Source organism: Sporothrix brasiliensis (genome assembly GCF_000820605.1).
Source record: "Sporothrix brasiliensis 5110 chromosome Unknown Cont20, whole genome shotgun sequence".
Taxonomy (NCBI): Eukaryota; Fungi; Ascomycota; class Sordariomycetes; order Ophiostomatales; family Ophiostomataceae; genus Sporothrix; species Sporothrix brasiliensis.
In genome coordinates this window covers 329,295-352,463 of record NW_024467139.1, presented here as the reverse complement: position 1 = coordinate 352,463, position 23,169 = coordinate 329,295, and the positions used below count along the sequence as shown (strand labels likewise).

Here is a 23,169-nt window from a genome sequence, read left to right as displayed (position 1 = left end):
CAACGTGTGTCTCATCAGCGCCCAGCACCTATTATCGCTGCCCAGTGTAGCAGCATTAAGGCCATCTTATCGCTCTCTACCACCCGCAGTTCCTATCTCGAATCATCCAAACCAAGCACGCCTTGTCGGAGCAGAAATCGCTGTATCTGGGACAGGCGCCGCCATGGTAAACGCGAACCTCGACGCCCACGGTCAGTCACTAAAGCACACCATTCCCGTATTTTGCTTCCATCTAATCTGAGTTATGTGCACGCTTCATCCTCATCATCTAAGCCAGAGCTTCTGGTTATGCGTCTTTCATCAAGATTATGGCATCTCTTCGTCAAGTTCTTTGTCAAGTCGGCTCCTTCCTCTTTTACAGCTTACACCAGGTGTCCCCACTGTCTGCCGGCGGCTGGCCTTGCCTCTTCCGAGGATATCCTTCACTAGCCTTGCGTGTTTTCGTCTGTTAACGCCCGCCAATCGAAAGGCACCAGCGCCCACCTGTAGCGCACCTTCCTCCCTGTCGTCCGCCTCCGCCGGCCCTACCTTCCCTCAAGCTCGTACAACAACAGCTTGATCATCGTGACTTTCCATTTCGAGCCTCAATTCTGCCTTCTCGTCATTTTGTCCTCTTTACTCCTTTCTCTGCACCACCAACAATCTCTACTCAACCCGTCACGGCGGTCCAGACCCAGCTCTCTCCAACAGCTTGTCGCATCAGCCCCACTTCCACAGCTGGGACCTGCTACCACCCCTCCTTCGGGCGTCTGGCTCGACAGGTCACACTACGCGGCCGCTGCGAAACGAAACCCTGTCCGCGTTGCTCGATACAAAAATGGATACGCTGCTGTGAGTCGTCCTTTTTGGTTTCTTCAGTGTGTGCTTGCTGCCGGCCTTGGGTTCCCTGCTGTTGGCCGTGTGGGCGAGTCGTACGTCACGAAGACAACAGTCTGACTTGGCATGTGATTCATCCGAACCGGACCGTGCACGATCTGCGGAGAGAACGGCGCCGGACAACGGCACAAGGGTTCCCACCCGGTGTCAATTGACGCGCCGGCATTCATGGCTTGTGACCCTGCCTACTAACACTCTCCGACAGTACGGCCGAGATCGCGGCCAATGCGCCACGGTATCGGCGCAAGAGCTCCACCTTCATCGACGGCATTCACGATGTCTCCACGAACACGGACCACATGGCCCCAGCCCAGCTCTACAGCACCATGTCCGGCCGCCTCTTCCACTCTGGACGTATTGCGATTGTAATGGTCGGCCTGCCGGCACGCGGCAAGACGTGCGTTCCCCGAGCGTTATTGGTGTGAGAATCTCGAGATGACCACAACACTGACAACAATTGCTGCACAGACACATCTGCGTGTCCTTATCTCGGTATCTCCAGTGGTGGGTACTCACTCCCTTTAGGTCTCTTTTGATTTCTGCAACATCCTAACATCCAACATCAGGCTGGGCGTCAAGACACGCATCTTCCACCTGGGCGACTACCGCCGTGCGACTGTTCCGGGCGGCGCGGTGCCCGAAGACTACTTCTTCCCCAATGCCACGCCGGCATCCATCATGCTGCGCCAAAAGATCCTCAAGCGCTGCCGTGAAGACATCTATTCCTGGCTGAACCACGAGAATGGCCAGGTCGCGATATATGACGCTGTTAACCCGACGGCGACCGGCCGGAGAGCTCTCGCCAAGGAATTTGCAAAACACGACGTGCAGGTGCGACATCATCCGTTGTTCACATCCTTTGTCCCTATACTTTGTCTTTTCCTCCTTCTGTCAACAGCACTAACAACCGGTGCAGACACTCTTCCTCGAGTCGTTTGTTGACGACCAGCGTATTCTCACAGAAAACGCCCGGAACGTCAAGATCTCGTCTCCTGATGTACGCAGGTTTCTTGTCATGCTGCCCTCTGTCCGCGCGCACAGCCATTCTGACTCTTCTGTAGTTCGCCGGCATGGACCCCGACGAGGCGGCCCAGCTGTACCTGAAGCGCATCGGCGCCAAAATCCCCGTCTTCGAGACCATGGACGAGAAGGAGCTCAACTTTGTCAAGATGATCAACGCCGGCCAAAAGTTCTTCTACAACAACGTCTCCTTCAACTACCTCTCGCACCGCATCGTCTTCTACCTCACCAACCTGCATATCAAGTCGCGCACGACCTACTTTGCTCGCGCCGGCATCGCTGCCGACGTGCCCGAGGAGGAGGAGTCGTACCGCGCCGATCCGCCGCTGGGCCCCGCGGGCCTGCACTACGCCGAGCTCATGTCCGAGGCGCTGCTGGCGCACCGCGAGTACGAGCGGCAAGCCGCCGCCGCCGCCGCCGGCATCACAGATCCCCCTCCATTGCGTCCGCTCACTGTGTGGACGTCCACGCGTCTGCGTACCGTGCAGACGGCGGACTACCTCAAGGAGCGCGGATACAAGGTGCGGCAGCGCTCGCAGATGAGCCAGATCAACCCCGGTGTCTGCGAGAAGCTGTCGGACCGGGCACTGCGCGCCCTGTATCCAGAGGAAGTCGATCTGCACCAGCTAGACCCCTATCACCACCGGTTCCCGCGGGCCGAGGTATGCACATCCTCCTAGCCGACCTCGATTTTGTTCAAACAGTTGTATCGCTAACCTGCCCGCCCCGCATAGTCCTACCACGACCTGGCAGTGCGCCTGGAGCCGATCATCCTGGAGCTGGAGCGGGAGCAGAACGACCTGCTGATTATTGCCCACGAGTCGGTGCTGCGCGTGCTGTACTCGTACCTGATGCACTGCAGCGCCATGGACATTCCCAAGCTCAAATTCCCGCGCAACAAGATTATCGAAATCATCCCCGCGGCGTACCAGAACGAGGCCAAGATAGTCCACATCCCGGGCCTCGAAATGCCTCCGTCGCAGGGCAGCAGCAGCCCCGACAATGTCTTTTTCCGCCACGCATCGCCGCTCCTCACGTTTAGCAGCAGCAGCGGCGCCGCCACGAGCACCGGCGGCAGCGGCGCCATGAGCCCGATCCAGGGCGGCGGCCTGACCAGCAGCCCGCCGGAGGCGCTGGAACCCTTGACCCTGCCGCCGGCCGGGTCCAGCGTCGCCGCCGTCGGATCCGGCGGCATGGTCAAGCCGTCGCCGCACAACACGTCCCAGCCACCGTCGCAAGTCACATCACAGCCGCACTCGCGGACGCACTCGCGCATCCAGTCCGAGACGGTGTCGCCGTCGTCGTCGCCGTCAGGGGCGCAGCTGCAGCAGCAGTGGGCACCCGAGCGTGTGGTCAACAAGTCCAAGGAGGCCGTCGCCGACAAGGTGGCCGACGAGGATTAGTGGGGCTATGCAACTGCGGAGTACAGCGGGATTTGATGCGTATGAAGAGTACGATTTGATTTGGTTTGATTCGATTTGTGTGTAGCTTAAGCAGTCAATGATTCTATTTGTCCTTCTTTGCAATATCTATTCGTGCATCTTGCCATCCAATGTGCTACATGTAATGTGTGTCACATATTTGTTGCGTCCCACCAGCTACGCCCCACAATTGCACTCCCCACAGTTACAGCTTCGCCTTGCTGTCCTGCTTCTGCATGGTCTCAGCAACAATGCGGCGCTGGATCTTGCCGGTGGCTGTCTTGGGCATCACGTCGGTAAAGTAGACCTTCTTGGGCACCTTGAACTTGGCCAGCTTCTCCGCGGCCCAGCGCTGCAGCGCCTCCGGCTGCAGCGAGGAGCCCGGCTTGCGCACGACGGCGACGCCAATGTCCTCGCCGTACACGTCGTCCTTTATGGCAAAGCTGACGGCATCAGCGACCTCGGGGTGGCGCGTCAGGACATTGTCGAGCTCAATGGGACTAATCTTCTCGCCGGCCTTGTTGATGAGCTCCTTGATGCGGCCCGTGATCTGAATGTAGCCGTCTTCGTCCTTGCGGCCCTGGTCGCCCGTGCGGAAGAAGCCGTCGGCGGTGTAGGCGGTGGCGTTGGCGGCGGGGTTGTTGAGGTAGCCGGACGTGACGTTGTCGCCTTTGACGCAGATCTCACCCTCCTGGCCCTGCGGCAGCTCGGCGCCCGCGTCGTTCAGGATGCGGACCTCGACGCCCTGCCCCAGGCCGACGGCACCCGGCTTCCGCTTGGCAGGCGGCAGCGGGTTGGAGGTCATCTGGTGGGCTGCCTCAGTCATGGCGTAGGCCTCAAGAACGGGGGCGCCGAGGGCCGTTTCGAGCTGGGCAAAGACGGTGGGGGACAGCGGAGAGGAGCAGGAGCGAACGAAGCGGATGGGCGGCCGCGGGTTGGGGATGGGATGCTTGAGAAGGATCTGGTGGATGGTGGGGACAGCCGTGTACCAGTTGGCCTTGTGGCCGACAAAGTCGCGCCAAAACTCGGTGGCGGAGAACTTGGGGGGCACGATGAGCGAGCCGCCTGAGAAGAGGGGGGCGAGCAGCCCGCAGAGCAGGCCGTGGACGTGGAAGAGGGGCATGACGAGCATAGACCGGTCCGCCGGCGTCAGCTTGTACGTGTCCTGAATGTTTTCTGGGGTTGTTAGCGAAAGTAGGTACAGTGATGAATAACCGTAGGCTAGGCAAGGGAGACATACTCATCGTCACCGTGAGATTGCGGTGCGTCAATGGGACCTGAGCGTATGTTAGACAAGACCGTCATACAATGTAAAATAAGAAAAAGGTAAAAAGGAGGACATATATGAAAGGGCAGGGGGCGCTCTGAATGTAGAAAAGAAAAAAACTCCAAGACTCACCACTTTCGGTCTCGATGTTGTTCCGCTGTCCCATGTCAGTCTCGGCTCCAAAAAAAAGTAAGTAAGTCCAAAGGCAAAGTCTGCCAGAAAACGCACCTCGTGTGCAGGACCAGGGCCACGTCGTGCGGCTTTGGCCATAGTGTCGGCTGCGGCCCGCTTTCAAGGCGGCCAAACTCCTTGACGTCCAGCGCGACCTCGCCGCGCTCGGCGTCCCAGTAGGACTCGGCAATGGCGGCGCGGAACTTGCGGGCAGCCCGCACGGCAGGGGCATCGGCGGCAAATGCGCCCTTGGGCACGAGCACAATGGCCGACTGGACGTCCTCAATGTAAAACTCAAACTCGTCCTGCTTGTAGGCCGGGTTGAGGGGTGCGGCGACGGCGCGCTGCCAGGAGGCGGCCAAGAACGACACGATAAACTCGTACGAGTTGACGGTGGCAATGGAGACGGGGGCACGGCGGCCGATGCCGAGGGCGGCAAGCTTGGCCTGGTAGCGGGAGACCTCGGAAACGAGATCGAGATAGGACACTTCCAGCGGCTGGGCGCCGGGGCCAGCGGCGGGCACGATCACGGCCGTGGACGACGAGGCGCCATTGATGGCCGAACGGAGCGTCAACGACATGGCTGGTCAGTATGGGTGTGGGCGGACGTATCAATCGATCGCGATGCTTTGCATGGAGGTCGAGAGATCGTGGAGAGCGGTCGTCGGATGTTATGATGACGCCTTGGGGATGGTCATGTGACACAATGCGAGAGGTCTCTGACCAGATGGGAAGGCACGACTGGCGATAATGCCAGAGTATGATTGACAAAACAAAATGAAAAGATATACAGCGAAATTCTCTGCAGAACCTGTCCAGAGGAGAAGTGAAACAGAGCAGAGAAAGGCCAATCGCCAAGACGAGGAGAGACGAGAAGAGGAGATGCTGTGGGTGTGCGGCAAGCTGTCGGAGCAGTGCGAGCCAAAAAGTGGGTCGCCATGTCTCCTTCCCCCGTTTCCGCAGCACAAAGCTGCCCTGTAGCCCCACATATATCCATGCTGAATCTGCGGTCGTCTCAGAGCTGGAGTTCAGGTTGTTTTGATGAGGAAAGCAGGACTCGTGGGAGACAAGTCTTGAGTGAAGGCAGAGTCTGTCGTATGCGACGATGTACGACTTGCGTTGGGCAACTACGAAGCTGTAAAGCAGAAGGATACGACGATCCGAGTGTAGTTGTTGAGTCAGAATGTAAAGAGACTGCTTAACAGCAGAGTAGCACGTTTCTTCATCAAAATAATTCACATAGAGAAAGAAAAGGGAGTGACGACATGAGAGTACGTGCGCCGAAAATAATAGAATTAAGAGACATGGAGAATTAGATTGCTGGCTGTCATCCAGTTCTCTAGGAGAGCTACAGCTCTAAGGCTCCACGTCGAAATACAGGGCTCCACTATAATAGCGTGGTGGCATAGGCGCTAACACAGTGCAGCCGAATTGCATCGCCGAGCCTCGCCAACTTATCGACAGACAAGTTCAAACCAACAGCTTGCCCTGGACAACACCGAGCACGCCCTGCTTCCAGGACCGCCAGCACCAAGGCACGCCATGGCTGCGCCTCCACCACCGCCGCCACGCGGCACCATGTCGCTGTACGCGAACCTGCTCGGCGATGGAAGCAACGACGCCTCGCCGTCGCCATCAGCGAAACCCGAAGCAGCGAAGAACCCAGGTGCGACGAGATGAAATGATGCCCCAATGCCGTACTGCAGGCTGCGCACAGCGGTGAGAACTAACGTGTCTCGTGTCTCGTGTCTCTTCTCACAGCCCTCCGCTTCCAGCCCATGATCCGTCGGCCACAGCAGAACGCCAAAGGCAAGCCAAAAGCAAAGACGCCAGGCCTGCCCTCCTCGACGCGACCCGCCTCTCAGGCTACGCCATCCGTCTCCACCACTACCTCGACTCCTGCCCCCACACCAGCACGCACGTTCCTTGCCGACTGGACCTCGGGCGGCGGTGATGGCAACAACAACAACGACGGTGACAACGACAACGACGACTATTACGCCGGCATCGGCGGCGGCTACGATGATTATGACGGCCCTGGCGGCCGGAAATGGCCGCAGCGGGGCGGCCGGAAACGCAGGAAGAAGCGGCTCGAGGACAAGCAGCGCATGGCGGCGCGCGACGCGTACATGGTCGACTGGGACGAGCTGTACGACCCGGCACGGCCGACCAACATTGAGGCGTACCTGCAGAGCGACGAGCACCTGGACGCCGTGCACGCGTGGAAGAGCGTACTCTATGCAGACCGGCGAAAGAGGCAGCGGCAGGAGCAGGCGAAGGCGGAGAAACCAAAGGCAAGCGACGACAGCAGCTCGTCGGGAGACGAAGGGAGGGGCCGGCCGCCCCATCCGAACAACAACGCTTTTGCACCGCCGCCGCCGGCCGCCTTTGCACCGCCGGCCAGCTACGATCGGCCCGCCGCAACAGCTGTCGGTCGATCACCTTCACCTGCACAAACGCCGTCCTCCCCACCACCACGGCCAGACGGTCTAGTCGTCTCCAAAGCGCCTATCCGCTTTGCCCCAGCCGCAGAAGAGGACCACGACATGAAGGACAAGGGCAACAGCGAAGAAGAAGCTGACGAAGACGACTACAGGCCGTCTTTGTCGGGGTTGGCAGGTGACACCACAGAAGGCACGGATGGCAAGGAGGGAAGCGAAGGCACAGAGCAGCTGCGTACGAATCGGCCTGGCCAGGCCGGCTTTGCCGCCCGGCTCATGTCAAAGTACGGCTGGACGCGTGGCTCCGGCCTCGGTGCCGACGAGAGCGGCATCGTCAACCCACTGCGGCACAGGAAAGTCGGCAAGAGCGGAGCCGTCGGGCGCATTGTTGGTGGTGGAGGAGGAGGAGGAGGTGGCAGTGGTGGTGGCAGCAGCAGCGCAGGCTCTCGAAAGGGAGACGGGAGCAGCGAACCCAAAATATCCCCCGTCATCGTCCTCCGGAACATGGTCACGGGATTGCCCGATCTGGACGCCGAGGTCGCCGATGGCCAGCTCGTGCAGGACATTGGCGAGGAGTGCGGCGCGCAGTACGGACGCATTGAGCGCGTGTACATTGACGTGCCCGGCCAGCTCGTCTTCATCAAGTTCACAGAAGCCGTGTCGGCACTGCGAGCGGTCAGTGCGCTCGACGGCCGCAACTTCAACGGCAACGCCATCGTCCCGAGCTTCTACGACGCCGACAAGTTCGAGGAGGGAATATACGAGTAGACCCGACAGCCGTTTAATGACAGGACGAACTATCATGACTTACAAAAATGACACATGCATCAAGCTAATTGTGCTGTGGACTATCAGCTGGCTCGTAACCAAAATCGTGACTAGACCACCCCATAGTAGTAGTTCGTGTCGCGTCAGTAGCGGTGTACGCAACAGTTACAAATAAAAGCATTGAAAAAAAGAAAAGGGCTATTAGTTATGGTAGCTGTGTACGTAATCGGCTATTTCGTGGGATACGACAGGATGACATCGATTGGTCGAGTGCAACAAAGAAAAGACAAGAATGGTAAACAAAGCAAAAATAAAAAATCCTGTGCGGAACAGCATTGTGGTAAAGCAAAACACAGAAAAAAGTGTGGGACTATAAGGAAAGAGACAAAATCGGAGGCAAAACCGTCATTTTCATACTACTTCGAATGTCTCTCCGCGCGGAAACGCAACGCATGCAAAACCGCCCTCCTGAATGAGCAGTCAACGCAATAAAAGGCAATAGCCAGGCCTTCCATCGTGTCACACCCCCATTTTTGTAGTAAAATATGTAAATAGTTTTCGATCCTTACAGCATCTGAGCAAAGGCAGCAACACCAGCCAGGCCGAGAACGGCCATGGAGTTGACGCTGATGCCAGCAGCCGAGTTGCCCTTGCCGGTGGGACTGCTGCCGCTCGAGCTGCCAGTCGAGGTGGGGTTGGTGTCCGAGTTGGCCTGAGCGTTGTTGCTCTCGCAAGTAAACTTGCCCTGGATCTGGCCGCCACCACCCTGCGAGGAAGGAGCCAGTTTCTTAAAGGAATCGCACGAGGCGGAGATATCACCCGTGGAGACAATGTCGAAAGCACCCTTGACGTCGTTGAGGGCAGGCAGCTCAATGCTAAAGGACAGAAGTGTTAGTCACGTGGTTTGCTACAAATTCAAATAAAAATCACCAAGACCAAGTCGCATAGGTGATTGATGAAACGTACTCTGTGAAGTTGCCACGCATGTTGATAGCACCGCCAACCGTCTTCAGCTTGTTGAAGCCGTTCACCTTATGCTGGGCAGTGTTGTTGGCAAGGAGGAAACCGCCGCCAATGCTGGTCAGCTTGGGGATGGTGATGTTGGACAGCTGAGCGTTGCTGACAAACGAGACATCGCCGGTCGAGGTCTCTGTCAGGTTGGGAGCAGAGAACGAGTCGAAGAAGTTGGAGTCAAAGCGCATGGAGCCATTGACGGTCGCCAGGGACGGGACGCTGAAGCTGGAAACGTTGGAGATGGTCATGTTGGCAATCCAGATCAGGTTGGGGAAGCTGACGTTCAGGTCAAGACCGTTGGCGTTGATATTCAGCAGAGTGGTGAGGTTGCCAAGCGACGAGGTGTACGAAACCAGGCGGCGGTTGTTGTTGATGTCGATGGTGTCGGCCGAGGCAACATCAAGACCGTCGAGGCTGCTCAGGAAGGTGTCGCTGACAACGATGCTCTTCGCGGTCTTGATACCGGCCGTGAAGGTCAGGACATCGATGGCAGTCAGGGAAATCCAGTTGATGGAGCCGACCGAGGTCAGGTCAGAGAAAGACAGCGTGGAGAGCGTGGTCAGGTTCTGCAGGTGGAAATTCCCCGAGATCTCAGTGGTGGTGTCGCTCTTCAGCGTGGTGACCAGGTTGTTGTTAAGCAGGATCAGGTCGCCGTCAATGACCTTGATGCCAGTGAAGTCGAGAGTGGCATCGGTCTGGTTGCCAATGACGACATTGCCAGTAAGAGTCGAGCAAGACAACAGGTTGGTGATGTCAGCCTGGGAGTTGACGGTGAACGTGTCCTGCTTGCAGATGTTGGAGGACGAAGACGCTGCCGAGACAACGCCCGCAACCGCCGCAAGGACGGGCAGAACCTGCTTGGAGAACATGTTGCTAGAAAAGCTAGTTAGCGATGAGTCGACTGGGCCTGGCAAAATGAAAATGAACGAGAAGAAAAAGTGAAAGGCCAGCAAAAGTCGCCAGAGACACCTCGTAGAGGTCCTGCGAATGCCTCGTGACCTGTTGTGAAGAGCCGTGAACAAGAAGCAACAAGGAACCATTCGAAAGTGAGAAGCAAGAATGTGGTAGCTGTCTGGGATTTTGAGATAAAATTTGCAGAGGGCGCCATGAAACCGATGGAACAAAAGAGATTGCTGCTGTCTGGCGACAACGCAAGTTCCGGTGCTTCTCATAGGTGGCGAACCAAGCCAAGACAGTAAATGGCGATTTCAATAATAGATGCTGCAATGGTTTTGGGTCTGTGCATTCGTAGTGCGTGTGTGAGTGAGAGAGACAAAGATTGTGCGTGCGCTTTGGTGTTTGGTCGCTTCCTCTGATTGTGTGACAGGCAGCTAGAGATGCATTGTGTTCGTCGTCATAAAGGGGCCGCTGACTCCCTTTGCTGTCTGTGCTCATGTTGTCTTCGTTGTTGCTGCTCCGCTAGAGTGAGCGGTATTGGCAGCGCGACGTCGTCTTGCTTCTCACTTTCTGGCTTCTTCCGGTCTTGTTTCCACACGCATTGGCTAATGCAGTGGCACTGCGGGAGGCCATTGGCAGCTCTTGGTGAGGCGATGTGAACGTCGGCCACGGCAGGACGGGGGCAGAATACAGTTGCATCGACAGGAGGAAGCCAAGCCACGACCGTCGAGCATTCTTCAGCTATCCCACTGCTGCGCCATTGAATTCATTTCACACGCGTTCCGGGTGACAAGGCCGCACAGGCGGGCGATTGCGTCTGCTGCCCATCGTGTCGGTCGTGCCAATATTGGTGAACCGCACTGAGTGGGCGGTCGGCGAGGTGAAACGTCGCGATCATTGCACAATGGGGCCACACATTGAGGCACCCGAAGATGAGTGTTTGTCGACCATTGCGCGTCTTGCTGCTGCTGGCCTTTCACTGGCTCCTTATTTTCGTCGCGTGCGAATACGTACCTTGGTGATGGCGTCGTGATGATGAGATCGCGAAGCTTCTGAAACGAAAGTCGGGAGGTCCGGGAAAAGGAAGAAAGGCGTCGATTATTTGTGTTGTGGATAAGCGAGAGTCGACGCGTACCTGGAGGATGCAAACAGGTAAACACGTAAAAAAAAAAATTACAGAGAAAAGTATGAAAAAAGTAAAACGGAAACACGACGATGTCGATTAAACGATGGACTATGAATCGAAATGAAACGACCTGGGAACCAGAAGAAGGGAGAGGAGTGAGAAGAGAGGGAGACGAGAGAAAAGGGAGGAGCGACGAGAAAAGAGGAAAACACAGTCCAGCCAGGGGAGCCAGGGGGGTAACAGGTACGGGCTTCGCTAGCGCGAAGTCGTTATTACGAGCACGACTGAAAGCAGGAAAGAAGGGGAAAACAGGAACAAGCAGAGAATGAGCGACCGACACACGCAACTGCAAAAACAGGACAAGCAGGGGAAGGGCTAATTGGGGGAGCTAATGGTTATCAGGGTGGGACCTGCTACAAGTGGATAAAGCCACGCCCCCCTTTTCCTCTGGTCCTCCTACCAAGGTTGTCGCACGCTCTGCGCATCAGTGCACTATGTGCTCTGAATCGCCAGATACAATGTAGACTTGGAGGACTTGGAGCTGGTTCGCTTGGTTTGAGAGCGATCTACGAGGCAAAGTGGCGTCTGGAGAACCGTCCATTTGCGATTGCTGGGCTGTCAAAATAGTAAGGTTGTGCATACAATGAGCAGGGAAGGTGCGGTTGTGGTGGCTGTGGCTGTTCCTTGCTGTTCTGGTTTGTAACTTCCTTCTCTGAACTGGGATGCGAGCGACATGTGTCGGTGGCTTTGTCATTGGTGTTTCAATTGCACTTCTGCGTCGCACTTTCCGTCTCTTGCGCAAACAGCGACTGAGCTGGCCCGACAATATCACCTGCCAACTGACAAGAATGCCAACAAGCAGCAGTAAGACTTACACAGTACGACATACAAGCCCAACAAACACGCCAAGTACAAACCACGGCCCTGGGATTTTGTTGGCTGTCGAGGACAACTGCCCACTCACCAAAAGACAAAAGTTCGTGCGATGGGCCGAAACCCTGCGAGTCGCCACCTGTAAGAGATACGCACTTCCGCCAGGGCTCCGGAGCTGGCGCACAAAACACCAGAGTAGCAGCTGCGATGGGTCATCGACGGCGAAAGCCACTTGGAAGGAAAAGAAGACTCGCCGCCGTGTGCGTCGTAAGATATATGCTGCACGTCGTTGCAGTTGCAGCTGTCGTCAGGTGTCGCGTAAAGCAACGCCGCCTGCTCCACTAGACAGGCTGCTGGCCAGACACGCTCCGTCCTTACAAGCGTACACGCACTCGAGGTGAGCTGAATGTCTCTCCACGTCCGCCAAGCGTCGTCTGGCCTCGACAAATTGCTTCCGTCGACTTCCAACAGCCTTGTTGCTGCGTAGTCCGCGCCAACGTACCCAAAGATGCGCACGCTACCACCGGCGCACGACGCGGAAGCGACTGACACAGAAAGAAACGTGGCTACGGCCGGGCCATCATACGGAGTACATACATAGTACGAATTACTTCCGTCCTGCATATACCGAAGCATGGCATGACAGATACAGTGCGTTCCTTCTGTACTCTCCCTTGCATGGCAGGGTATCTACTCCGTCTGACTCCAAAAGTCCACAGCCTCTTTCGCTTTTTCATCCGCCAAGATGATACGACGTAATTTGCAAAGGAACCTCATCACGAGGAAAGGCCCCTTTCGGCGCACAAAATGGGGATGGCCTCGCTAGCCATGTACCCCCAGGCCACCTTCTCCACGTAAATCTCACCAGGAAATTAGCACCCTCTCTGCCCCTTTCCGAGTCGCTCTGTGCGGCAAAACCGGTTATGTGCATACTTCGCTAGCAAAACAGTGAACAACGCCGCAACAAACTCTAGCAATGCTTGGCTTGTGGACCGATGGCCGCGAGAAAAAGAGGAGGGATTGATTGCATGGTTGTCTGTTAGCATGAGCAGACCAGGTGTGCGCATCGTCTTCGCTGTTCGACCGAATTCGACTTGGGGGAGAACCAACTCTTTGCTGAATTCGGCCAAACAGTGAACAAGGTCTCCGGCGTTCCAACAAAAAGGAGAAAAAAGGCACAAGATGAGACGGCGCGACAGAGATCGCCTTAAAAAAATGGAAGGGAGTCAAGGCTCGACCAAGAAAATACCGGGGGCACCGATCGGGGCCCTAACTCTTGGTATCTCAAAAGTTATTTATGAAAGCACATGCCGAGCTTGCAAGGGCAGAATGGGGCGGCCTCTTTCCGTTTCCCTCCTGGTGAAAATCAAGGCAAACGCCGTCCGTCCAATGGTCGCACAAGTTGTGCATACAGAGTCGAGAAAGTACACATGTCCTTGACGCGCTCAGTACATAAAGGGCACAGGCCTTGGCCGGAAAACGCCACGATGGGGCAAATCCGATCGCAGGAAGCGGAAAAGAACCAGAGGAACCAAGAACTACACCCACCCAAAAAGAGCCACGTCCTTGTCACGCGTTCGATTTCGATTTGCGAAGCAGACCATCCATGAGAAGCTGGAGCATCGACTGTCCACAGATAGGACCCGAGAACCAACTGGGCTATCCCGTGCCGTGTTTCCACGGACTGTCGAGATTTTTTTTTTTTAGCTTCCAAATTTGGTCGGCAGTTTCTGTTTCTTTTTTTATCTTTTTTCTTCCGCCACCCGCCGTGCGCACATCTTCCAATTGCGCTTTACGTCGCTTGCTGTTTGCGTCAGCTACTCCCAAACCGCTCGGCTCCCTCTGAGATCACGAAGCCATAAATCGTAGAAGTGTCTCTGTATGCACGGAGTAGGTGCAGCATATGCGCGTCCTCGTTCTAATCTGGGCTGTTTCGCTTTCTTTTCTTTCGTGTGTGTCGTTGCTTATTAGGTCCCTCCCTCCATTGCGATTCCTCCTTCCCCACCTGTTGGTGCACAGCCGCCGTGTTCCCTTGCTCTTTGCCTTGTCCCAATTGACAAGCACATCGCGCCCTGCTCGCTCACGCGGCGCTCGGCCAAGATGCGATAGTGGTGACGTCGTGATAATGAGCTCATGTATATGAAAAGCTCTTATTGTGGTCTTATTGTATATGTTTTTCGACTTGTGAAAATATGCTTTGAGATTTTCCCAAATTTACCGCGTGCCAAATCTCATAAAAAGAAATAGTGTATGTACATCGTCCTTTTTCAGAGTGCTCCACCGGCAGGTTGTTGGGGCGTGTCGTTAGCAAATCGCACCCCTCACTGCAGGTTGGTCTGGTCCGTTGCCACACTAACGCCAAAGCAGGAAAGCACCGTCTCTCATTTTGTGGGAAAGACGCACCGAGGAACGAGCTCAAGCTCCATCGCCGTTCCTGCTTCATCAATGGCAGGCCAGGCCTAATTAGGGCAAGAGCTGTCGCAGGATGCACTATCAGTGAAGATGCTTCATCTTCGTCAACCCGCTACAGTCATAATCTCTGTCCACGGTCGACGCACTCTGGCACCGTACCAAAAATGCACATGATATCTTGTACGGGCTCACTGGGTAGGCCTATAGCACATCTGCAGCATTACCTATGCCGCCAAATTCAAGATTTCTGGGCAGGTTTCTCGCATTGTGTTTCATTGGTATGCAATTAATAGTTTTGCTGGACCGAGAGAGCGTCAGCTCACGGGAAGGAGCGTCTCTGTTCCCTGTTCGAGTTCCTGCTCCAGTTTTCAGTTCCAGCTTTTTTGGCAGTTGCTCACGAATAGGAACACGGAACTCGAGGTTTGTGCGTGGCCCACTTTTTTGCATCTTGGTTGTTGCCATTCCAGCCAAGGAAACCTCCCGCAGACGGATAGAGGAATATTCACATATTTTTTCTCATCTTTGTTTTGGTGATGATGTCCTCGACAACAAGCGACATGCGACACGCGACGACTCAGAGTAATGCGCAAGCCGATACGCACCCACACTACTACTCCAATTTAATATCCAATGTTTTGTGTCCTCTGCGTTCGTTGCGCCATCGGTACGTTTCTGTTGTTGATGTTGTTTGTTTATCATCGATGCCATTTCTGTGCCGCCTTCAGTCACCAAGCAAAGGTCATTAGAAACAATAGCCAGGGACGGGCTCTGCAAACAGCCGTTGGACGTCGTTGGGTGGCCGGGTTAGGAGTAGGTGTTGAGTCATGGCATCTGCGTCGTAGACGGCCTGGCCAACAGACGGCTCCGATGTAGCCTAAACTGCTGTCAGGTGCGGAACAAACGAGTATCGCATTTCCAGCCAGCCCAGCGTTCGACCAAGTGCCGTTGCCATGGTCCAAAATTACCAGCCTCTTCAGACCACAGCTGGGACACGGGACAGGACTGCGAGGTGCAAGTAGTCGAAGGCGTTTCCAAGAGGTAAGTCCATGGTATGCAGAAATTGTCAGCGCTCTACGACTTACGATCGCCAGCGTGGTCTTGCATCCTGATGAAATTGGCATTCGGTTGCATCAAATGGCTGCATGGTTCTAGAATTCTGGCCAGGGGATATCAAGGAACAAATTCGCTCTGGAAGGAATACATCGGAATCCGTTGGCGGGGGCAGCTGGGTTGCAGACATTCCACTCATCGCACATACCACTTGAAACCTGAGACGAGACCGTGCCAAGAGACGTGGCATTGCGCATTCCCAGCATGGGGAACGCTGCAACCAGCGGGACGATGGGCTTAGTTGGCAGTCTGACAGACTACTTTGTTTTTGGCGGCCGGGAGTGCTTCCGTGTAGTTTTAATGTCCGGGGAGGGCATTCTCTCGCCTTACAATTCGGTTGTTTGTTTTGTAGATCCGGGCTTGCTGTCGAGGCTGTCGTTTGATACGACGCTTGGTCCGGCCTGGTCGCATGGTGCATTGCTTTCCTGGTTGCTTCCCGGTGCCTCGTCTCAATACCTCGGAGCTTCACGTGCTTGTGGTTTTCATTTCGGTTGAGAAGGGCTTGATGGTGTTGATTGCTGATATCTGCATCCATACGTGGTGGCATATGCTTGACTATACCTGGCTTGAGTTGCCAACCACACGCATACATGAGTTTCGCTTGTTATTTATCGTTGAACTTTTGAGTTTTTATTATATGTGTGTGAGCGCTCCTTTTTATCTTTTTTTTAAAAAAAAAAAAAAAAAAAAAGAAAAAAAAAGGGAAAAAAATTGCGGCACTTAAATTTCGACGCCGAGGGCCTTCTGCCCACACGTAACTTTTTATTTGCCTGTTTTATTCGTTGATAAATATAACTGTATATTTTTTTATTTTTTAAACGAGTTTCATTATACACTCGTGAATGTTTAGATTAGCAAAAACAAAAAATGAACATGCTTCCCGGCCAGCGAACGTCACATATTCGACGAGGTCCCATATTACTTTTTCCTTCAACGGCAAACTGGCTTGCGGAATGCCAGGAGTGCTGCAAAGGTGTGTTTTGTTGTGTTACTTTCAAGATGAGGCATATGCTTGGAATGTGCCCGGCCGGCGCCACAACTCGGTCCGGGCGAGGGCTGAAACAGTATTACTCTGTCCGTACAATGGTTGACACTCAACGTCCTGTTTTGAGAGCACCGGAATAGGAAGCAACCAAAACATGAAAGAGGCTGACATTAACGTACCTGAGAATCAATGTTACCAATTTACTTGACGACAATGGTGTTGTCATACACACCGATACTGCACAGCATTGTCAACTCTCCAACCTCGGCGTGACCTCCACAAGGCACATACTTGGTTATGCCCCAGAGCATAATGAGGTCGTGTAACTGTAACCAGATTCTAATACCCTTTACTACCAGCAGAAATGTATGACGCGTGCCCTGCCGTTCTCGAGCTGGATGACAATAGATTCATACATCCTGTTGCTGTTACCGGGCCGAACTGCATCGCCGCAACAGATGGCCAGGGCTGGCGAATGTTAAAGTCGACTACTACATATTGCATGATAAACAACGAGCGGCTACGGTGGACGTATATTTCCGACTGAACAAATCAACCACAACTACCATGGAACATAAATGTGAAGATATAAAAGAGGTAGCGACTGGTTCCTCGGCAAAGACATACGTGTCTACCCCCTCCTCCTCCGGCAACAGGCCGCTGCCAGCACCCTGCCCGGCAAGGTATTCGTGCCGTGACCCGTGACCCGTGACCCGTGACTGCCCAGTACGATCGATCACCCCATCGTGCTGACGTCCACCGATTCAACCTGCCACATGTACCACATAAACACGCTCCGGTAGGGCCTGAAAGGCTCCGCCATGGCCACCATCTCCTTGTCCGTCATGTACTTCCACTTTGCATTCTTCTTCGAGGCAGTGCTGCCGGCCTTTTTGAGTTTGACAATGTCCCGTCCGGCAAAGGCCGCCATGCCGCGCTGCACGCCGAGGTCTCCCACGCTGAAGACGTCCATGCGCTTGAGCCCAAACATGGCAAACATCTCCACGCTCCAGAGACCGAGGCCGCGCACGGCCACCAGCCGCTCCACGAGCGTGTCGTACGGCGCGTCGGCCAGCAGCTGCGCAGACAGCTCGCCCGAGACAAATTTCTCGGCGAGTCCCTTGAGATACTCGGCCTTGCGCTGCGACAGGCCGGCCGACCGCAGCGACTCAATCGACTGGACGGCGACCTGCGACGGGTGCGGAAACGTCTGGTCCTTGGCCTTTTCGAACAGGTCGACAAACCGGTTCTTGATGGCCCGTGCGGCGGCGCCCGAGACCTGCTGGCTGATGATGCCGCTGGCCAGGCTCTCAAAGGGATCGACCTTTTCGGCCAGAGACTCCGGGCTGAATACTTTGCAGTAGTGGGCATCGATGACCGGCTTGATGCGCGGGTCCACGCTGATCAAATGGGCACATGCCTCTTCCAGAATGTTCTTGGTCGTCGTCTTCTGCTTGGCCGACGGTGTGCTGAGACCGTCGAGCGGCAGAGCCGACACGATACGTGATGTCTCGGGAGAGATGAGCGGGGCGTTTGTTATGTCCGGGTTTGCCAGCCGGTTGACAGCAGCGTGCCTTGGCCGCGGAGTCTTGGGCGTAGCCGGCGGTGCCGCAAGTGCGGTGGTTGGCCGCGATGGAGTTGTTTGGTCAGCAGGATGGTCTTTGGCAGAAGCGCGGCCGCGCCGCTTCTTGGGAGGAGGCGGCGTGGATGGCCGAGCAGGCACATCTGCCTCCTGTGCAGCAACTGGGGCAGCAACAGTAGTAACGACGACCTTTGAGATGGCAACGGCTTCAGAAGTGGCGACGGCTTTCCGCTTCCGAGAGGCGGCAGTCGGTCCTGTCTTTGCCTTTGCGACTGACTTTGCCGGCTCCGGGGCAGGGCTGGCAGAGGTACTGCCGGTGCTTAGCCGCGCCGACCGCCGGATGGACCCAATGGATCCAATGAAGGCCATGCTTTCGAGCGGTCCGTGGGGTAGAAATGACGTCGTCGTGCTGCACAAAGTGGAACGCACCACAGATTGGAGAGGGACAGGGCACAGCGAGTGAAAGTAATACTTGGCCCAGGATGGAAAATGAGGCGGAAATAAAAAGCTGAAGCCGCCGATACGCAGATGCTTGATGGTCTGTAAGCCTGCGAGCATTCGGAATGCGAGATATGGGAGTCGTTGTTGATGGCGCCTCTCGAGTTTGTGGGTTGTGGCTCTGAGCTACAAGATGAAGACCGGAGATAGAAACGTCACCTGAAGAGGGCAAGAGCAGGATGGGGGCAGAAGCTACTTCAAAAGCAACGATTTGTGGCCGACAAAAGAGGAGAGAGCGGCTGGCTCGTCCACCAAACTACCTCCGCACGCGTTTTTGGTAGGCTACCGCGTTGCCCGGACGCCAACCTCTGTCGCCCTATCACGTGATCAATTTAACTGTCTCGAAAAGTCTTGGCTACAGGGCACCGGCCACTAAGGGAGCTTGGCAGAGGGTGCCAACTATTCGGGAACAGGAACATCATCTCGACGGTCTCTATCGCGACTGTTGTGAATATCGAGAGCCGTTCCGTAGCGCCTTGAGTCGGTGCTGGCAGCGAAACACTGCATGAACGTCTTCACCAGCCGTGTTGTCGCGTTGCCTCTCTCCTGTCCGGTTAGATGAAGCTTATGATGTTAATTTTAAAATAGTTGCGCCTGCTCTCTGTACCTGTAGGCACGGATGGCGGATTCAGTATGGAGAGAGTTCTGGCGGATCGCGATGACTGTGAGTGCTGAATGGGGTCTTTACAGAGGACGCTGCGCTGGGGTGAGGACGGTGCTTGCCCCATATCTACCTCCCAATGGTCGTGTGCGCGACATGGGATGAAAGAAACAGCACGGCCGTTTGTTTTCAAATGCGTCATTTCCATTTAGTGAGTTGTCTTCTCTCTGTTTTGTCCGCTTCTCTTCGAATAATATAATGAGTTGATACGCGGACGGACAGAAGGGTATCGTAACCTAATATTGGTGGCAGGGTATCAACGCTCGCCGGACATGCTCCCGCGGCGAAAGCAATGATTTTCTCGCGCCGTTCTCCTCCTTTGTTCGACGCTTTCCTTTGTTTGTAAGATGCGTTGATAGTGCTAGTGGATGAACAAAATTGTACGAAAAAGCTGCTACACAGTACGCCAAGTTATCCAATGTTGATTTTGCACGGCAGAGAGCTTGTCGGCTCAGGGTTCTGCGACAGCAATTGGCTTCTCTCATTATCTTCATTTGTGATTGCAAGACTGATGCGATCTGACCAGCTGCTCCCAGTGTCGTTTGATTGCTGCAAAACTGCCATTTACATGTTCGTGGCTTATCAACGCGCCTACCAAGACCTGTCCTTTCTATGTCGTATTTTGGCATTTCTTTTTCATCACAGTGCAGGCCAGGGCTGTCCTTTCACTGTCCCTAAGGGTCCCCGAAAAGTACAATTGCGCCAAAGAATGGAAATGTGGCGTTTCCTGTCGAGGTATCTGGTACATTTGACCGGCCGGCCCAGTGGGGCCCTTCAATTTCTTTCACCCTACGACGTATTACGCGGTCACTTTTGTACGGAGTACCAGGAACTCCGGCCGGCTGTGTTCAGGGCTCTACAACGGCGACGCAAAATGTGGTCTCTGCTGCTTCCCTTGGAAGTCTTTTCTTTTAGAGCATCTGTCATCTTCGCTCCTTCCTTGGATGATGGCGCAGCAATTTACGAGAATAGACGGCATGTGCGACTGGCGGCCGGGCTATTACGAGGCAATCTCGAAACGAGCAGATGGAAATATACGATTTTCAGCAGCGAGCGGGTAAGAAGGCCAGTGAGAGCTCTCCGCAAAGCTTGGCGAACAGGAACTGGCGTGGCATGAGAGATACGTCTTCTCTCACACGGAACCGGCGGGATGTCATGCCGTTGCATTGGGACGACCCTGGCTGCGCTTACAGAAACATATGTTGAACTGTTGCTCAGATCAACGTCGCCGCCTTATTGTTAACATGATGCTGCCAGATTCACATGCGGGCGAGGGGGAACTGACAATGTTATGGAGGGGAAACGCAGAAAAGACGCATGGGATAAAAGGTCTAGTTTTGTCGAAAGCCAGGGATAACGTTGGGTGTGTTGTGTAGAAAAACCAAACGCCACTGTCTGCCCCTTTGCCTGCCCCTGATTGGCATAGGTGTCTGTCCCCGTTTCCCCAATCCTGTCGTTAGCCCCTTCCCTCCCTGAACGCGATAATGCCAATCGCCCAACTCAAACGACGTGTGATCGAATGCTCCATAATATGGTAATTCGTACGCGTCCACCCACTGTAAGTTGTTTCCAGCAGCCCGTTTGGTCTAGGCACAGCGGGCCTAGACCTACCCCATCCGATTGCTCCTTCCAACTTTGCTTCAGAACTTGGAAAAGTGCCCCAGTCTCGATACGACGTGGACGGAAACTGCTATCTTTCGCAGTAAATGCAAGCACGACCGCGCCTGCTGTGGGTTTTCTTTGCAGCTAAGCTGTGCTGCTTCGTTTTCTTCCTCCCTCGTCTCAACTCTCTCGCATCTCCTTTTGCCTCGCAACCTGACGACACTTTCTTCCCGTCCCCGTCGACTGGCATACATCGTCTGCGCATCCATCCGTGCCAGAGTAGACGAGCACCACGACTGTCTACTTCTGCGTCTTCCTCGGTCTCCGAATCCGACGAATTGTGATCTAATTTGCTAGGATCGCCGGAAGACTGGCTCTACGTCACGTTTTTTACGTTTTTCGCTTCGACTCTAAGCACCGACACTCGTTTTCAAACTCTGCTACAGCCATCGCTTAGCTCTTTTGTCCTTCTTTTGTTAGCATTGCGACTTTTTGTCCGTCGCCTGCGGTTGACATAGACACGTTGTCTCTTTCTCTTCGGCGTGGCACACGAACTCTCTCTGGTTGGCGATAGCCTCTACATTTTTATATTTTTGGGGGACGATAGTCTCCCAGTGCACGCGAATTCTTTTCTTTTGCTCACTCGTCCGGCTGGTATCCCCTGCCTTGGCTTTTTGACCACCATCGACGGACGGGACAACACGTTTGTCGTGAGCCGAGAATCCACGGTCGCCACCGAGACGAAGCAGCATAACGACGATTTTAGGACGAACAGGACACTTCGACGTCATCTACACGAGCGGCAGCGGTTTAGCAGTGTGTATACATTGTCCCTGCTCACCCATACGCTCTTCTCTTCCTTCTCTTTCACTCCTTTGTCTACTAGCTGCGCTTCGTTGCGCCGCTTACTTACACATACCTTCAAAAATGTTACTCCCCAAAGGCGGTCTCAACTGGAAAGCCGCAAAGGCTAACCTGCCACCATCGCGCGCTGTCATTGTGTTCCTGACACGGACGCGGTTTTTGCTTCTCATTGCCATTGCTAGTATAATCTTATTATTATGGCGTGGCATCCGGTCGTCTGCGTCGGAAATGCAGAGGTGGGTTTTACTTCATTCTCCCCCCCCCGGCGATTGTGAGGCACAGAGTATCAAGATGACTGACATTCCTTCCCCGATGTAGCTTCTACTGCTGGGGCCCAAATAAGTCGCCTATGGAGATGACACCCAATGAGCATGTTGCTTGGAACGCCCGGCTGAAGACTCCGGTGATCTTCAACCACCACGCTCCCGTGACGATTAACTCGACGACAATAGAGCACGTTAACTTGAACCCGGTCCGCTCCACCCGCAAGGCTGCCGCCAACGAGGAACGCGTTCTCATCCTGACCCCGATCAAGGATGCTGCGCGCTACCTGTCCAAGTACTTTGAGCTGATCTCGGAGCTCACCTACCCACACCATCTCATTGACCTCGCCTTCCTCGTGTCCGACTCGACGGACGAGACGCTGGCTGTCCTGGCCATGGAGCTGGACCGCATCCAGAAGCGCCCGGACAAGATTCCTTTCAACAGCGCCATGGTTGTTGAGAAGGACTTTGACTTTCACCTGAGCCAGGACGTCACAGAGCGCCACTCGTTCGAGGCACAGGGTCCCCGTCGTAAGGCCCTGGGCCGTGCGCGGAACTACCTTTTGTCGGCCGCGCTGAAGCCCACCCATTCCTGGGTGTACTGGCGCGACGTTGACATCGTCGAGAGTCCCGAGACGATCATCGAGGACTTTGTCGCCCACGACCGCGACGTCCTTGTCCCCAGTATGCGCACTCTATATTTGGATTTTTGTCGCGCAAGGCTCATCACTAACACAATGTCACAGACATCTGGTTCCACCGTTACAGAGACGGCCGCGACATTGAGGGACGATGTAAGACAGACCCTGGAGCACACTGAACCATGACTTATATATCTCCGTACTTGTGATACTGACTATTGCACACAGTTGACTACAACTCCTGGGTCGAATCAGACAAGGGCCGGAAACTGACCAAAAACCTTGACAAGGATGTCGTTCTTGCAGAGGGTAGGGCCCAAGAAGTACACATACAGACATGATGGCAAAGTGGCATTTCGCTAATAAACTGCAGGTTATAAGCAGTACGACACCGGTCGGACGTACATGGCGCGCATGGGCGACTGGCGGGACGACAAGAACAAAGAGATTGAGCTTGATGGTGTCGGCGGCGTCAACATTCTCGTCAAGGCGGACGTCCACCGTTCCGGCATCAACTTCCCCTGCTACGCTTTCGAGAACCAGGCCGAGACCGAGGGCTTCGCCAAAATGGCCAAGCGGGCAGGCTACGGCGTGTACGGCCTGCCCAACTACGTGGTCTGGCACATTGACACGGAAGAGAAAAGCGGCAACGCATAATAGCGTGTCCACCTGTCTCG

The 23,169-nt window shown here is 54.9% G+C and overlaps 6 protein-coding genes across 6 annotated transcripts; 3 read left to right on the top strand and 3 right to left on the bottom strand.

Moving 5' to 3' along the window:
* Positions 1 to 817: 817 nt before the first annotated feature.
* SPBR_06666 (6-phosphofructo-2-kinase) lies at positions 818 to 3,299 on the top strand (the record flags this gene model as incomplete). The annotated part of the gene is made up of 7 exons (XM_040764922.1): positions 818 to 831; positions 1,082 to 1,273; positions 1,345 to 1,380; positions 1,443 to 1,707; positions 1,793 to 1,873; positions 1,938 to 2,558; positions 2,631 to 3,299. The coding sequence occupies 7 exons, from the start codon at positions 818 to 820 to the stop codon at positions 3,297 to 3,299; spliced, it is 1,878 nt and encodes a 625-aa protein (XP_040616087.1).
* A 223-nt stretch (positions 3,300 to 3,522) lies between these two features.
* Positions 3,523 to 5,336, bottom strand: SPBR_08972 (peroxisomal-coenzyme A synthetase; the record flags this gene model as incomplete). Its single annotated transcript, XM_040767098.1, has 4 exons — positions 3,523 to 4,493; positions 4,558 to 4,594; positions 4,717 to 4,741; positions 4,813 to 5,336. 4 exons carry the CDS (start codon positions 5,334 to 5,336, stop codon positions 3,523 to 3,525), a joined length of 1,557 nt encoding a protein of 518 aa, XP_040616086.1.
* Positions 5,337 to 6,297: 961 nt separating this feature from the next.
* On the top strand, positions 6,298 to 7,964 carry SPBR_07053 (uncharacterized protein; the record flags this gene model as incomplete). Its single annotated transcript, XM_040765308.1, has 2 exons — positions 6,298 to 6,421; positions 6,517 to 7,964. 2 exons carry the CDS (start codon positions 6,298 to 6,300, stop codon positions 7,962 to 7,964), a joined length of 1,572 nt encoding a protein of 523 aa, XP_040616085.1.
* Positions 7,965 to 8,529: 565 nt separating this feature from the next.
* On the bottom strand, positions 8,530 to 9,847 carry SPBR_07321 (clock-controlled protein 15; the record flags this gene model as incomplete). Its single annotated transcript, XM_040765575.1, has 2 exons — positions 8,530 to 8,839; positions 8,931 to 9,847. 2 exons carry the CDS (start codon positions 9,845 to 9,847, stop codon positions 8,530 to 8,532), a joined length of 1,227 nt encoding a protein of 408 aa, XP_040616084.1.
* Positions 9,848 to 17,117: 7,270 nt separating this feature from the next.
* SPBR_07394 (DNA-3-methyladenine glycosylase II) lies at positions 17,118 to 18,332 on the bottom strand (the record flags this gene model as incomplete). Its single annotated transcript, XM_040765648.1, has 1 exon — positions 17,118 to 18,332. One exon carries the CDS (start codon positions 18,330 to 18,332, stop codon positions 17,118 to 17,120), a length of 1,215 nt encoding a protein of 404 aa, XP_040616083.1.
* A 3,605-nt stretch (positions 18,333 to 21,937) lies between these two features.
* On the top strand, positions 21,938 to 23,149 carry SPBR_07397 (uncharacterized protein; the record flags this gene model as incomplete). Its single annotated transcript, XM_040765651.1, has 4 exons — positions 21,938 to 22,535; positions 22,598 to 22,645; positions 22,721 to 22,801; positions 22,866 to 23,149. 4 exons carry the CDS (start codon positions 21,938 to 21,940, stop codon positions 23,147 to 23,149), a joined length of 1,011 nt encoding a protein of 336 aa, XP_040616082.1.
* Positions 23,150 to 23,169: the final 20 nt, after the last annotated feature.